The sequence below is a fragment of the Alexandromys fortis genome, unplaced genomic scaffold, assembly GCF_014885135.2.
Source record: "Alexandromys fortis isolate MF-2015 unplaced genomic scaffold, M_Fortis_MF-2015_v1.1 scaffold_40, whole genome shotgun sequence".
NCBI lineage: Eukaryota > Metazoa > Chordata > Mammalia > Rodentia > Cricetidae > Alexandromys > Alexandromys fortis.
In genome coordinates, this window is record NW_026067966.1 from 3946979 (window position 1) to 3964017 (window position 17039).

Consider the following 17039-nt stretch of genomic DNA (forward strand, 5'->3'; position numbering starts at 1 on the left):
TACACTGTACACTGTTTAGAGGCTTTTTTTTTTTAAAAAAAAGAAGATATCTTTACTGTATATCTCTCTTTTTCTGACAACGCGAGTCTTTAATTTGCTAAGCAATATGGCTAGGATTAAAGCTGTGACTTTGACAGATAGATCAATCCCATTCATTAGCTTTCCGAGATTCTAGCTTCATGGTGTGGTACTGGCAGGAGCCATGTTTATTGCCATAACTCTATGGATTTTCAAGGTTCCTGCCACCACCAAGAAACATGCTGTTGGCTATTCATAAACACCATTTAAGTGTTTGGTGGTGAGGCCTCTTAAAAGAGCTTTAAGGTTTTTACAGCTAAAGCGAGTCAGGAAGCCTCTCTTAAATGAGATGTCCTTGCCTCTAGCAAAAATAGCCCCTCCAAGAAAATGCTGCTACTAAGTCATGCTTAACTCTGTTCTTACCTATCTGGAATTACTTTCCAAGCTCTTTCAAGTTTTATGTGGATGCAGTTGTCCACATTGGCACTTTCTGCCTATACTTCCTGCCTAGTTACTAGTCAATCAGAGTTTTATTAAACCAACACAAGTGACATATCTTTACAGGGTACAAGACCATTGTCCCACAGTCAAGTACTGCTAAAGTACATGAGTTGGAGGGGGGAAACTAAACAGGGAAGTGGTGGTGACAGTTAGGCAGTGTATGTGTTAGGAATCTAGGTTGTTTTGAGAAACTAATGTTGAAACTAATAAAGACAGTAAATCAAGCACCAATGTAGTCAAAATGTGATGAGGAGAGTAGGATCTGAGTATCTATGATAAAATTAAAAAGTGGCTCACAGTGCCATATTGAAGAATGTACTTGCAATAAAGTGTGGTTTAGAGAAACAATGGAGAAGGAAATGTGGTATATAAGCAACACTAAAAATCCAAGAGGGAAAATAAATCATCAGTCTATATATTATTCCAATGGACACTTACTGGTTTCCCAGTTATAGTTGAAGTCCTGCTCAGGCTAGGGCAGCATACATGTCAGAAACCCTCCAGGTTCAGAAGGATGAGGTCTGTGTTAGTATTCCAAGAACAAATTTAATGGACACATACACACACCACATAATAGATCTATAAAACTTCCAAAATAAATGATATGTATCTCAGTTAACATGCTTATTATTCATTATAAACTATAAGTCTCTTGAGTAAGATCAAAGGGAGGGAGTTACAGGCTCCATTAGAAAAGGGAATCAATATCCTCCAGGGAGCACCAGCTTAAACAAGAAGATTAATAGTTCATTGAAGACATTGGGGATAGAGAACGTTTGGCTGATGAGAGGCATTGTGTTCCAAAGGCTGCAGTGAAAAGACAATCAGCGGTGAATGAGAGGTGAAGTTTGACTGGTGAATATATGGACAATTTCTAGAATACAATGGCTGGCATGTTTGTGGTGACCCAGGTAAACAGGGCTATTAGCTTAATGGGATTAATCCTAATGTTATTTTAGAAGGAGGAAGAAAGTCTGCTTCTGTTTGGGAGCTAGGAGTTTAGTTTGTGGGGGAAGATAGGTGAATGGAGATAATGAAAACCATGATAAAAAAGATAATGAAGAGACAAATTATTGTTAAGAAATGTCACTATAAAAAAATAAATAAAAAAAATTTAAAAAAAAGAAATGTCACTATACCCTATATTCTAAGGTGAGTCTAGAAGTGACTTACCAGAAAATTAAAGCAAGAACAAAATGTGATTGCACATATAAACAGCACAATGTGTTAAATAAAATAATATTTATATGAGTTGTATTAAGCACATAGCATTTTGGGACTACAGACATAATTTATTATTACTATTTTCATATGCCTTTGATACATTAATTCATATATGTAAAATAGTCAACTTCCATTTATTTTGAAAATATTTGTAATAACAGTTTTCTAAAAAGTATATTTAATTTGTCACATAACTAGAAAGTAGGCAATGAAATAAATTATAGGTCACCTCTAAGACAGAACTCATTAGATGTTATTATAAACTTGTCAGCTTTCTGGGAGAAGTAAATCAGAAAAATAATTTTAAATGTCTACTTTTTCATCGTATTAATGACTTTTATATAAGGTTTCTATATTAAAATGTTTTATATTTAAATATATATTTAGGTGCTTCAAGATGGTTCCATTGGCAAGCGCTTGTTGTGCAAGCTTAAAGTCTAAGTCCTGATTCCTAGAACCCACACAGAAGTGCTGTGAATGTACACACCTATAATCCCAGCACTGGGGATGGAGAGATGGGAGGAGACAGGGCTACCTGCTCAGCTGACACAGTATCTGGAGGTTCAGGGAGAGACTTCCTCTCAAAAAAACAGAGTGTAGAATAAGTGAGGTCGACTCCTGGCACTGACTTCTGTCCTCTACACATTTGCAAACACAAGTATACACACTGAAGCACTTATGCAAATAAATGCATATTTAGATACTGTGGTTGTTTGAATAGATATGGCCTCATAGACAGACAGACAGATAGGTGGGCAGGCAGGCAGACAGACAGGTAGACAAATAGATCTCCATCAATTGCAAATAGATCCCCATTAATTGCTAACAGTAAGTTTTGAATTTATGGGTTAGAAGTGCCATTTACACATATGCTAAGATTATAACATACAAGCATCCATGCTTAATTCATCCTGCATCTTCAACATTAACAGTGTTATTTTTAATAAATAAAAAATATGAATCTTAAGATCTCTGAGCTCACCTGCATATGTAAGAAAAGACATAATTTAGATATTCTCTTTGTTTTACACAGGGAAAAATACTTTAATCATAAGTGACTAGGCCACAGCTCATGTGGCATAGTTATGTCTAACCGGTATTTCTGGTGTGTTTTAGATTGATTTTTGGTAACATGATATTATAATGTTCAACAATTTCTTTCTCAATCACCAACTCATATAATTATCCCAAACCATAGTGAGATCATAGGAAAACCCACCCTTGTGTGAAGACATTTAGTTGGATGTTTATGTGATAAGTGTCAAGTAGCTGGAGAAAGTGAATCTCCAATGAAAAAAGCAATGTACAGAAAGACAGGAAAGTCTGGCATTTTAATTGTCCACTGGTGTGTGCTCCTGAGCTTGCGTGGTTTTTGCAGGAGCTAGGGAAGCAGGCTCACTACCAATGCAGGAAACCTTACTCTGATTGGTCTTCCTTTCTGATAGAGACAAGAAATTGAGCTTCAGTTCAGTGACAGAGTTGGAGTTTGTCTAATAGTGTGTATAGCGTGAATACCAGCTACTGTGTTGAGCTGTGTAATATTAGAGTCATGTAAGATACTTGACATTAAGTTCTGAATGTAATCTCAGCTCCAGGGGTGTGGACATAGAGTGTCCAGGGATAGAAACACAGGGGACACATGTTAAATTATTTAATGAAGAATAAATACCTATGAAAAAAGTTTTAAGTACTTATATAATGTGGTCTGGTAAACAACACAAGAAAATATGGGGGAAATCTGCATAGATGACTTTTCTCAAAGGGAAAATTTTGCGAGAGGTATTGTTTCCACAGGGCATTGTTTTCTTGGTGGCTGGATGACCAAGCTCAGACAAAGGATTTTCCTTCCACTTTCTTGAATTCTCCTTTTCGAAAAGTTACTAAGCTGTGCATTTTTGTAGCAGCTGAGATTTTCACAACCCATGTCAGGCAATGTGAAAGTAACATAGTTTCAGCAGTTGTTACATGATGTTTCCCAGTGATCTAAGTATTTAAATTCACTGAGACACAAAGAGAACACCATAACAAACAATGAAGACATCCATGATCCTTTCCTTCCAAAAGATTAATTCTTGATATTTGTACAACAATTTATTTCTTACATTTTGATTTGATGGATACAGACATCAAAGTCGATGTATCAACAATTGAATTGAATATTAGCACTTATTTTTGATGAGAATTGCTAAAAAAATCCTTAAGCAGCATTTGTGAGATATTGTAACACTTAGTGCTTGTTTACTTGGGTGAATGGTTTTAAACTTTTTGTGTTTTGGAGCTCAGACAAATTATAAAGAAGTAAAAATTATTTTTTATTATCTATTTAAAATAGAAAAATATTTATAGGTCATTTTAAGATTAATTTGAGTGTTTAATATTACTTCATTTAAAGTAATAAGAAGATAATAAAATTCTGCAACTCAAATTTTCATATGCATATGTAAACTTAAACCATTAAAAATGTGATTCTTATCTTTTATATTATGCTATCTGTGACTACTATAACTTCACATCGGAAGATACTAGTGAAGAAATATATTAAATATTTTTATTCATTAGCAATGATGAAAATAAAATTTCTTCTATTAAGTCAACTTTTAATAAGAATGGTATGTTTGATTTAAAATATTATTTGTTTTGATTGGTAGTAATAAAGTAAAAATATAATATGAAATATTTTACTAACTTAGGATATCTTTAATCTCATTTATTCACACATATTTTTTAATATCTAGTTTATTTGGTATGTAGTATAACAAGGAGAAAATACATCTCACTTAATATAAGTTACATATAAACTATACAACTCATTTATATGAAATAATATGATTGTGTAGAGCGATAATTTATTCACACAAATTCTTTTTAATATCTAGTTTAGTTGGCATATAAGATAACAAGGAGAAAGTACATGTCATTTAATAGAGTTACATTGGAAATATGCAGCTCACTTATATGAAATATTGTGTAAAGGATTAAATTTCAAAGAGCTCATGAAATATATCCTCTTATTGATTCATTCATACTGATATAAAAGAACTTTTGCATCAAGTTTATTGCAATGGGCATTTGCTGTAGGCGTTCTTCACAAATCCAGACAAAGCCATATTAGTTATGAAAGAACTGCTAAATTTTTAAATAATACTAAAACTTTCTAAATAAAGTATGAACCTTGGCTTTAATATTTTTCCTTATAAAAAAGATATTTCTTCAATCATGCAATGTATTCTCTTTTGGAGAAAGAAATTAAAGTCAAAATATTTTCATGTTCAGTTTGTACTCCACATTTAGATAACTCTTCAGACCCATATTCCGAGAAGACACTATTCATTTGCAAACAGAAAAGCCAAATCATTATTGGGTCGAACAGGACGTATTATTAATCACAAGAAGTACCTAACCATTTCTTTTAATATAGCATAATAATGCTTTAAGTATTACTTTAGCAATCAGTTAATATATGCCCTGGGTGCTTTTTCAAGTATAACAAGGCAGATTGGAGACCTTCACAACAAAAGTATTAATGCATAAATAATCAGTGCCCTTGAGTCTTAATACTTGTTCCTACATTATTATGTCTTGAAATCACTAATATTGTACAATATGTCCTTTTTTACCAGCACAGGCAACATTGTGAGTGAGTCACAATGAGCATGAAGTATACAAATGGAATATTTTATATTATAAATATCAAGCCCCAGTTTTATTACTTTTTAATAAAGAAATGTTGTTCTGAAATTAAGAATTTTCTCTCATTTTGAAGTTCAATTTAGTACATTATTTGTCCAAAAGAAACGAATACTACATTTCACTAACCAGAAATAACTCACTGGACCAGATTCTTAATGTTTCACATTTCCTTTTCCTACTTTTAACTAATTCCTTCTGCTTCTCTCCTCTCATCCAGCCCAAGATTTTGTTTGATGAATTATTAAATTCAGGAGGAAGTGATGCCAGTGGACAGAAGGAACATTCAATTCGCTTCCCTAGAAATGTTAGAGAAACAAATCACAGGGCATTCCCCCCTATACTTTGTTTCAAAATGCGCCAGCATAAAGAGAATGAACCTTTTGCTTTTTAGTCATCAAAATATGTAACAGGTCATTTGTTTTCTGTCTCTCACAATAATAATAGATGAAAGACTCCTGTTGGCTTTCTCTTCGTATTTACCCAGGATACAAGGAGTTCTTACTACTGTCACTGACCCCAGCTTGGATCAAGCCTTTTCCATCTTTTGCCTGGATTTGGCAGTACATTTTTAACAGGTGTTTCCACTTCTGTGTTTTTACCCTTCCTCTCCAGACTCTAATTTCACAAGCCACCAAAGCCGTCTATTAATATATAAAACAGATCGAACCTTGTGCTTAAAACCACCAGGTGTCTTCCATTTAATTGAAAATAATGCTAAACAACATTAGATGGGTTGTGAGGCCTTTTGCAATATGCACATACACACAAGGGTCTTAACTGTCTGTTAACTTACTGCTGTCACACTCGCCTTTCAATAGTCACGTGAATTTTTTGACATCACCATAGAAAAAAATCAGAAGAGCTTGACTAGTCTCAGTTTATCGAGTCTTTCCAAATATCAGTCAGCTTGAAAATATAATCATTGCCCATGACCAAAATGTCTGATCATCTCCCATGCTTTCCTTCATCTCTAACATTTGGTATATTTCCTTCTTTCCAATACAATTTCATCTACTTTTTTACTACTTCTCTTAGTATCCACTCTATTTCTGTGAAGAGACACATTGATCAAGGCAACTTAGAGGAGAAACGTTTAATTGGTGCCTTGCTTCAGGGGTTTCAGGGATTAACCCATGATCATCATGATGGGGAACATGACAGCAAGCAGACATAGCACTGGAGAAGTGAAGAGCTCTGAACCACAAGCAAGAGACAGAAAGAGAGAAACAGGTTTTCACACTGGTGTTTGATACCTCAACAATCAACTGCAGTGGTACCCTTCCTCCAAGGCCAGACTTACTGCAACATGGCCACACTTCTAAACTTCTCAACAAGTTCCACTTCCTGGTGACTAAGCATTCATGAGGACAGTCGAATTCAAACCACAACACTGCTGTAGTGATTAGAATACTACATTAGATAAGGGCATAACTGCCTGTTTGTCGGATCTATAAGCAAATAATAATCCTGCGAAGTTGGAGAGATAGCTCAGTACCTAAGTGTACTCACTGCTCTTCGCCTCTATTAGACAGCTCATAATTGCCAGTGACCCCAGCTCCAACAGCCCGACTTCATCCACAGGTGCATGTTTGCATATGCTGCACATGTAGGTAATTATGTCTGTGCATATACACATGCACAAAAACACATATTTAATAAGGAAAGGAAGAAAGAAGGAAACTAGAGCACTATCCATATGGAAGATGCTATTTATATTTTAATATCTAACTAAATTCATTAAAACTGACTCTTAAAAATCCTCCCATGAATAAAGTTATGGCTACACAAACTTTAAATCTCATTGTTTTTTTAATTAGTCATTATTAAATCATAGTTCTACTAATAGAGCTATATGAATAATAACTATACTTTTTAAACAATTTACAACCACTCTTACAGCATTATAACCTATGCAAACCAATTAATATACTTATAGGTATATCTGCTGATAATTACTATTTCATAGGCTCCGGCATATATGTATTGAAACATATATGGACATAACACGAGGAAAGAGGGTTTGACTGCCGGCACAGAACTTTCACAAAGCAACACCATCTAAACGGTGGCAAATACTGCAAGATTTGTCCCTGCTGCCTTAAAAGTAAGTCATGAGGGAGAATACACCACCTAGAAAATATTCAAAGGAGGCCTGTATTGGACTAGGGGGAGCAAGTACCCCAGCAAAGAGGCTGGGATAAAACGACAGTAATAACTTAGCATCTCCCCTCTTCCTGAGTTTGAAATCCCAGCAGGTAAAGAGTTTCACTCTCCTTTTTAAAAAGAAAAACAGCTGGCTAGTGTGGCCATTGGATATCCTACAGATCTAGAAAGGGAAAAGGTGCCTACCAGTTTACCTGTTGTTGTGCTATATAGAAGTTACTGGTGCAGCCACACTTGCAAAATAGCAAAGCTGAGAGACAACACTCAGATGGTCAAGTTTGTAATGAATGTGAAACAAATGTAACATCTCCACTACCTTTCTGCCTACCAAAACAGGATGCCACATTTTTCTCCACATAAAAAGTCTTTGCTGATGTTTTCCCAGCCTAGAAGTGGAGACAACCTCAAATCACAATCAGCCACTGCGTGTATTCTATAATCCATGGTCTGTGGATGATACGAAAGCTGTCCAATGACATCAGAGTGGTTACTTAGGCTGGTCAAGTAGGGGAAACCTTTTCTGCTGTCTTCTTCTACCACAGACTGAATGCACAATGATGGGGCAAGGAAGGGCCAGCAGCTGTACAAATGGCAACAGAGAGAAACAGCGTGGGAAACACAAAGCATCTGTGTTTTGGATTGTGTTAAAGTTCTACAAATCAAACCAAGGAACTTCTCCAAGGTACCGAGGAAAGTTCCCTACATGAGCCATGGCATGCTCACCCTACATGAGCCATGGCATGCTCACAAGACGAATGCTTTTCCCACTCCAGTTTGCTTGTTTGGTTTGCGGTTTTCGGGTTTGCTTTGGTTTTGCTTGCATGTGTTCTAACTTTGTTTCACAGCAGGTTTTCCTTGTCCACGCTTCCCTGTGGTTGAATCTGCAGTAGGAGCTGTGCTCTACCTTCTCCTTGTGACTAAAAGACACATTTAGGGCCTCAAGGACTATTTCAGAATGAGTGAGTTACTAACTGTAGGCTCATGGTTTCTTTGTCGACATGATTTTCTCATGAACCCAGGTTTCTTGTAAATTTGCTTCCTAGTAATAAAATACAGTGAAAACCACAATGTGAATGTGATTTCTAAACTTGCTTTGTGTTCCTTCTCCACAGAATTTCAAGGACATCTGAAACAATACGCAGAGAATTAAGGGCATTACATTTATTTCCCATCATTTGGGAGGGTGAAGCTGTTGAATTTTACAAGTCCCACTGTCCCTTTCTATTCTTTATATGAACGGCTGAATTACTGCCCTTGTGCTGTCTTGCTGAAGGAGCTGAAGCAGCTACACTCAGCAACATTTTGGCTGTTTCCATCCCCTTTCCTTCCAGCTACAAGTGGAACAGGCGCACGGTCTGCCTTCCAAACACCGAGGTGAAAATGTGATGAGGTTACTTAGCCAAATACAGTTACCTTGGAACAAAATAGCCAGGACTCTCCCAGAATACCTGATGCAGTAACACAGAGAGCAGATGCATTGCAAATTCTATGATTGCTTCCAAATCCCTACAACTTGAAATGCTTTATAATCTCGGGGAGGACAGTGATTGAGCCTGAAAGACTTCTTATGTCACAACAGCCCAATACTGTTAAGTAATCTCCTGAACACTTATTCAATAGTGCTTTGTGTAAATTCCTCGGAAAAGAAACATAAATTATTTGTAGAGGTGACTGAGATCATTTTTAATACTCCTACCCAATTTTAATCACTTCATAGATTTGTGTAGGATAAAATAGCAAATTGTAACACAACTTGAGTATGGATATGGAAGATGAAAACTCTGCTGTACACACTTCATGGGAAGTCAACCTTTAATCATTAGTGTAAATAAATAGTCACATGCAAAACACTCTGTGTTCAGGATAAATTGTGCATGTGAGTCTGTAATGTGTATGTCTGTTCATGTGTGTTTGTGTGTGTGCACATGTGTGTGCATCATGTGTGCATGTATTGTGTGTGAATATGTATGTACTTGTGCACATGTGAGCATGTGTGTAAGTGTGTTTCAAGTGTGCATGAGTGCTTAGTGTTTGATAATAAAGGGCATACTTTAAAATTGAAGTAGGAAATAATGATTTCTAACTGAAACACATACGTCTATCCATTCATATGTGTGATCCTTGAGAAGATCACCAAAATGTGATAATGAACTTCTATAGAGTGAAGCTTTAACAATACTCAGTACCATAGATAGTGATTGGAAAATCTTAATGTTGCTTAGCATGTATTAAGTTTTATTTGGAAATTTACATTGGTTATTCTTCCCAAACAGAAAAGTAAATGACAACGACATATATCAGTTCAAAATATTCTGTCCTTAAGAACCACACGACATCCATAGAAGACTAAGAAACACAACAAGACACAACTTCTGTCAACATCCAAATTACCAAGAAAAGTAACCTCACCTCTGAAGTCACTAAACCATTTCAAGCAACCTGTGGGACTTTAAAGCAAGACTCTCATAGTTTAGACATGATCTATATTACTCTGATCCCTGGTTAATTACAAAGTCGAACCCGATGTTTTGATTATATCTCTGAAAGACCTATCAACAGCCCCTCAGAAGTAATCGGTGTCTCCCTTCACTTGTCCCTGTGGGCAATATTTCATCTTCAAAGTCAGGATCAGTTTTTGCCATTGGTGATGAATTTGATTGAGATCCTGGTATTGATAGACAATTTAAATTAGAGGATTTTGACATTAATAGAGAGTAATTTTGATCTGCTATGTCAGTATCTACTGGACATCAATGAGATGACAGTGTTTATGTCAGAGTCAAAGGGAAAGTTGTCAAATCACAGTGTTTGAAATTGTTCTAAGAGGAGTGGGGTTCATGGGAATCGGTTTCTAATCATAGCTGGGTTTACACATTCTGAATGGTTAATAGATTTGAAGATATATTTTAAATTCACTACAGTCTTTAAGTCAAACTTGATAAAAATTTGTACTGAATTTTTTCAGTACAGTAGATAATTGTACTGAAATTCCAATGACTCAGTATTGTAAATATTAAAGAAACCTGATCATATTATATAGAAACATAACATAATTGGAATTTTGCATCAAGTTGATTATTACAAAAATTATGCCCCACTAAGAAAACAACTGCCACTGTTTAGAAAGAAGTGGGTAGAAATGTATCGCTCAGAACCATGCTTTCTTACCACAAGATAAGCATAATCTCAGATAGATTATATTATTTATTTTCTTATGTTTGAATCTGTCAGGGTCTAATAAGGGCGAGGAGCTGCTACTATTACCTTAATGATCAAAGATTACCAGATAGGACTGAAAACTATGTAAGTTGTTTGCTAACTAATGAGAAGAAAAGAGTGATAAGGAAGAGACAAACTCCATCAGGGAAGACTCATCAACCTAAACACCAGAATGGCAAAGGAAATATGGTAGAAATGATGCTGAACTGTGTAGCATTCACCAAAACCCCAAAATTGAAGAAGTAGGTTCCCACAGTTGAAGGGGCCAAAGTCATTCCTCAGAGGAGATAGAATTTCTATACTGGTGATGGGCTTTCTCTGCCTAGTGGTTATATTCTGAGAAGACAGGGAACAAAGACCACGAAGAAGCAATATCTGCTAGCTGAGGTCTTCCTCTCTGTATGGTGTCCCAGTGAGGCTGCTGCTGTAGAGAGAAACTTGTCAGTGGATTCTGCTGCTGTGATGAGAACAGTATTGTTGCGGTAAAGACAGCAGGTGTGTGATGGTGAAAGGGATAGTAAGAAGGAAGGCCTCAGCCGGGCGATGGTGGCGCACGCCTTTAATCCCAGCACTCGGGAGGCAGAGGCAGGCGGATCTCTGTGAGTTCGAGACCAGCCTGGTCTACAGAGCTAGTGCCAGGACAGGCTCCAAAGCCACAGAGAAACCCTGTGTCGAAAAACCAAAAAAAAAAAAGAAGGAAGGCCTCTCCATCATGAGACTCACAGTCTGCTGCATGCACTGGCTCTGGGTAGAGCTGGACATATCAGTTGGCAGCTTTTCCAGAGCCTGTGGTTGCATCAAGGAAACAAGCACAGCATGGAGAGAAAGGATCTGAGCACAGCCTTGGGAAATCATTTAAAGGTGGAACTTAAAATAACCTTTGACCGAAGCTTCCCATGAACCTTGATAACAGTCTTAAGCCACCCAATTGTCCTCTGTTCTCGAGATGCCACACATAACTCAGAAAACTATGGAGGGCAGTTTTTAAGGGACCAACTGCATATCTAAGACTTAATTCTAAGTCTCAGTCTTTATGGTGGCTCCATAATTCTCTTCTAAAATAAGCTATATTGGATATAATAATAATAAAATAATGTGCCTAACATTCCAGAAGGCATCATCCACAATCTGGAATCTGGACATAGTTTCAACAACAAACAAGGCTCAAAGCCTGGCAGATAACCCCTAAGATGACAAACTTAAGATATTTTATGATATCCTAATATGCTCTTTCTGCAACTCACTTGTCTATTTAACGTATTACAATGCTATTATTGGTATTGCAAATGATATGGGCATCCATTTTGAATTAAGATAATTATAAAACTCTCACATCTGGAATATCTTACATTTTGTGAGTTACTAAAAATTATTGGTTTGGAAAAACATACTAACGTATCAATAAAAATTGAGCATAAGCCAATTCCATAATATTCATGACTGCCAAAAAACTTCCACTGTGCAGAGATACAGCAACCCTGTGCTAAGCAGAGCAAAATTGCTACTTAAAATAAATAAATATTCATTTCTATCCACTTCTAATAAATGGCTTCCAGTTGACGCAGCCCTAATCTTTTAACACAGGCTTGATCTTGTTCTCAACACTCAGAAAGGAATTTTTGTATCAACAAAGACCAATAGAGTTAGAAATGGATTTCATAAAGATTATTTATACCATTTTCTCTAATCTAAGCAATGAGCAGTTTCTTGTAATGTTTCCCAGTGGCAGCATTGAGGAAAACAACACACTTTATTCATGCAAATGTATATCAATATAAACCAATAATATTAAAAGTAGTTCTTACCTATTGACATCCCAGATTTTACTCGTCATATCCAGTGAGGCAGAGGCCACAAAGTCACCACTAGAGTGCCATGTGCAGGACCACACTGCGTGGTTGTGTCCTTCGAAGGTCAGCATGCATTCGCCCTTTGAAAGGTCCCATAATTTAACTGTGGAATCACCACTTGAAGTAGCCAACTTGTTGCCACTGTTTTCAAGAAAACAAGACAAGTTGTTTAAAAAATCATTCATGTTTTTCTTTGAACCATGTGTACATTTATATATATGTGTGTATGTTTATAAATACATATATTTGTACATATATATTTTATTATGAGAGGTGTGTGTTTAATTGAAGTTTGTTTGCTTTAGTTATACACTTAAATGGCTAGGCTTCATCATAATATTTGAGACTACTCAATTATTTACCTTGATTGATTAGAAATTCATACTATGAGATAAACAGCTAATGTGTACTTTTTAAATTAGATCTTCTAAAGTGCTTCTGATTAATTTACCAAAATAGCACATTCCTTTTTAGCCTGAGTTGAGTTCAAGGTTATATGTTACACTGTATGAAAAGGAAGACTTCAAAATGCAAACTGTCTAGATGTGTTAAGACCCTTTAAAAACACAATAAGGAGAAAACTGTTGTCATTGACCCATGTATCGCTGATTAAATTCTTCAAGAAGATGAGGAATGAGGCAGGGATTTTTGTGCTATATCATTAAAGTGGGATTTTTAAGGTACTGAGTAATTGGCGATGAATCTTTGAATTTTTCCATTGAAGTTATTAGCAAATATTTTCAAAGCTGTGGCTTTCAAAAAGTGTATATTAAATCCAGTTTAAGGAAACGGTGCTTGCCAATAATCAGGAGCAACTAGCTTTTCTGGAGTGTGGGGAGAAATATCAGCTATGAAACTACACTTTTATCAACTATATGGGAGTTGACCTTGAATATTCTTTGTATTCCCTTGGTAGCTTTCACCCACTGACTCTTAATGGCTTCTGCCTCAGCCTGTGTTTCATCATGGAGACACATCTTTTCTGTGTGCTTTTAGCATCATGCTTGGTTAGTTAGGGTCATCAGAAAACACCCCACTGTAAATAAGCAAAATTGGATGAATGTGTGAATAAAGTCAAGCTGTGAATAGAGTAGGAAAATATATCTACTGCCACTTTCCTAAACCAGCTTGGATCCTAACTGCATTCTAGATACTAATCTTTATCCCCACTGATAAGTGTAGATCTCACCCTATTTCAAGGAAACATCATTTCAAAGTTGCAGGAGATGATCACAGGAAGCCACAACTAGTCAAAATGTGGAGAACAAGTGACAGGTTGGTGCCTAGCCTTAGTTTATATATCAACAACACAATGTCCATACCCAAGATTCAGGAAACATTATGGAAGAGGGGAAAGAGAGATTCTAAGAGCAAGAGGACCAGAAAGTATGCTGTTAGAGGGTGTCTTCTTGTGTAAAATGGAGTGGCATTCATCAATCTCCACAGTGTGACTGTCCAAACAAGACACGGACAATTCTAATAACAGTTGACATACCAGTGTCGATGGGAAAGTCTCGACAGACTCACCCTTAGATGAAGAGCTATAGGCAGTTAGCAACTGCTGAAATTCTTCCCTAGGGACAGTCCTTGTGATTGGCTATCCCATACCAAGGAGCAGCCCTAGAAACATGTACATGCAAGCAACACTGGATAGAAACAGCAAATTACATTTGTATGTTTATTCCTTTGTTTGCATACATAACAATAATGGCTAAAGAAGTGAGGCTGTGGTTTGGAAGGGAAGGGAGGAGGTGTCACAAACAGGAGGTGGGAGGGAGGAAAAGACCACTAGAAGTGATGTAATTATATATTACTCAAATTACAAAAAGAAATGTCAAAAGAGTAAAGGTATTTGGCTTTTAATAGTGAGCTTCTTTTTATTTTAAGTGGGATAGGAAAATTTCATTTGTACAGAGGCAGTGGCCATCACTAACAGGGAGCTCTAGAAAATGCTTCAGGCACAGTGGACTATATGGACTGAAGACATTCCCATTAAAGTCAGCAAAGACTTTCCTTTCGATTAGCATAGCTGAAAATTGCTCTATGACAGTCGTGTTTCACAGCCAGAGAGAAAATAAACATATTCTTTGTTTTGAGGTGACCGTTTCCTCATTCATGCGCTTGCCATTTACACTTTTAGAGTTTGGTATTGAACACCAAACAATAAAAAATACATTTATCTAAAATGTTTAAACAAAACATAAAACAATTTCTTCCTTTTCTCTGACTATTTTTATGGGTTAGCAGGCTATCATGGATCAAAGCCTTAGTCTAGGATGAGAATGACTATTGAGTTTTTTTGTCTGTGGCTGAAGAACTCGCCATATAACTTTAATATACTTCTCTTTTAATTTAAAATACAACTGGGATGTTGTACTGCCATTTCTTTATAAGTATCACAAGCTGATATTTAACAATAAAAATAAACAATCTTTTCAGAAGTTTTAAAATTAAAGTTCATGGAATATCCACTCCTATCCACCAGACTCTGCAAGCTACCAAGTTCATCCCGCCCCCAAACTCGCCTATCCACCTGCAACTTAGGTGGAACTCTGAAATACAGCTTGCTACAATACTGAGGGGAACAAGAGATGAGTGAACACCTATGTGGTAAGACACCCCACTCTCTAAGACCTCCATAGTGAGATGAAATTCTGAGGCCCTCCCCCAACTGCCTTGGCTTCTCTAGCCCCACATTAGGACAGTTTCCAGGAGATAGGCTACCCCAATACCAAACGCCATCTACCGGACCCCTCAAGCTACTAGCCCCAGCTTACTTCCATACTCACCTACCCTCCTGAAACCTTAGCAGAACTCTGAAACACAGCTTGCTATGTTACAGAGGGAGGGGCAAGAGCTGGCTACAACACCAAGGGGACTAAGAGAGAGCACCAAGAGAGAAAACCAAGAGAGCAAGGTTAGAGAGACCTCAGTGGCTCCCTGAGACATGTACATTGACAGCACAGACCAGACCAAGAACAATTCCAAGACAAAGACAGCCACTGCAAGGATTTAACCAAGATACAAAGACTCTGCCAGCCTCATTTGAAGGCAGAGATGGGTAGGCACCAATGCAAGAATTCATCCAACAACATAAAAAGCAACATAACACCAGAACCCAGTGGTCACACAAGAAGACTTGATCATCTTAACCCAGAAGAAGCAGAAGAAAACAACTTTAAATGTAACTTTATGAACATGATGGAAACATTTAAAGAGGAAATGAAAAACTCTCATAAGAAATGGAGAAAAAGACAAAGAAAAAATTGGAAGAAATTAATAAATCCCTAAAAAAAACCCCAAGAATACCAAGAAAAAACAAACAGGTGAAGCAAAAAGTTCAAGACTAGAAGAGTGAAACAGAGGCAAAAAGAAAACACAAAACAAGGTAATTCTGGATATGAATCTGGGTAAATAAATAGGAACTACAGAGGCAAGCATAACCAACAGAATATAAGAGATGGAAGAGAGAATCTCAGGTGTTTAAGATACTATAAAGGAATTTGATTCATTGGTCAAAAAAATAAACATTAAATCCAACAAATTCTTAACACAAAACATCCAGGGAATTTAGGACAACATGACAAGACCAAACCTAAGAGTAATAGGGGTGAAGGAGAACTCCAGCTCAAAGGCACAGAAAATATATTTAACTACACTATAGAATGAAACTCTCCAAACCTAAAGAGAGATATGCCTATGAGAGTACAATAAGTACAGAACACCAAATAGACTGGATCAAAAAAAGTCCCCTTGCCATATAATAATCAAAATGCAAAACATACAGAGTAAAGAAAGAATATAAATAGCTGCATAAGAAAAAGGTCAAGTAACACACAAAGGTAGACCTATCAGAACTAGACCCGAGTTTTCAATGAAAACCATGACAAGCAGAAGATCCTGAGCAGAGGTGCTGTAAACTCTAAGAGACCACGGATGCAAGACCAGAGTACTATACACTGCAAATCACCATCAATGGAGAAAACAAGATATTCCATGACAAAACCAGATTTAAATAATACGTATCAACAAACCCATCCCTAAGGAAAGAACTAGAAGGAAAACTCCAACCCAAGGAAGCTAACAGCACCCACAAAATCAAAGGCAATGGATAAGTTCCCACCAGCCAGCAAAACCCAAAGAAGGAAAACACACAAACACTACTACTGAAAAATAATAGGAAATAACAACCACTAGTAATTAATACCTCTTAATATCAATGGTCTCAATTCACCTATAAAAAGACACAGGCTAAAAGAATAGATATGAAAAAAGGATCCTGCTTTATGCTCTATACAAGAAACAAACCTCAACCTCAGAGACAGACATTACCTCTAAGTAAAGGGTTGGGAAAAGGTTTTTCAATCAAATGGA

General features: G+C 36.6%; 1 protein-coding gene across 1 annotated transcript in view; it reads right to left on the reverse strand.

Annotated features, from left to right (window-relative positions):
- Spag16 (sperm associated antigen 16) overlaps nt 1-17039 on the reverse strand; it is an 896526-nt gene that overhangs the window by 435819 nt on the left and 443668 nt on the right. The window contains exon 12 of the mRNA XM_050154322.1: nt 12621-12806. Within this exon, the coding sequence (XP_050010279.1) occupies nt 12621-12806 (186 nt within the window). The remainder of the gene's footprint in view (nt 1-12620; nt 12807-17039) is intronic.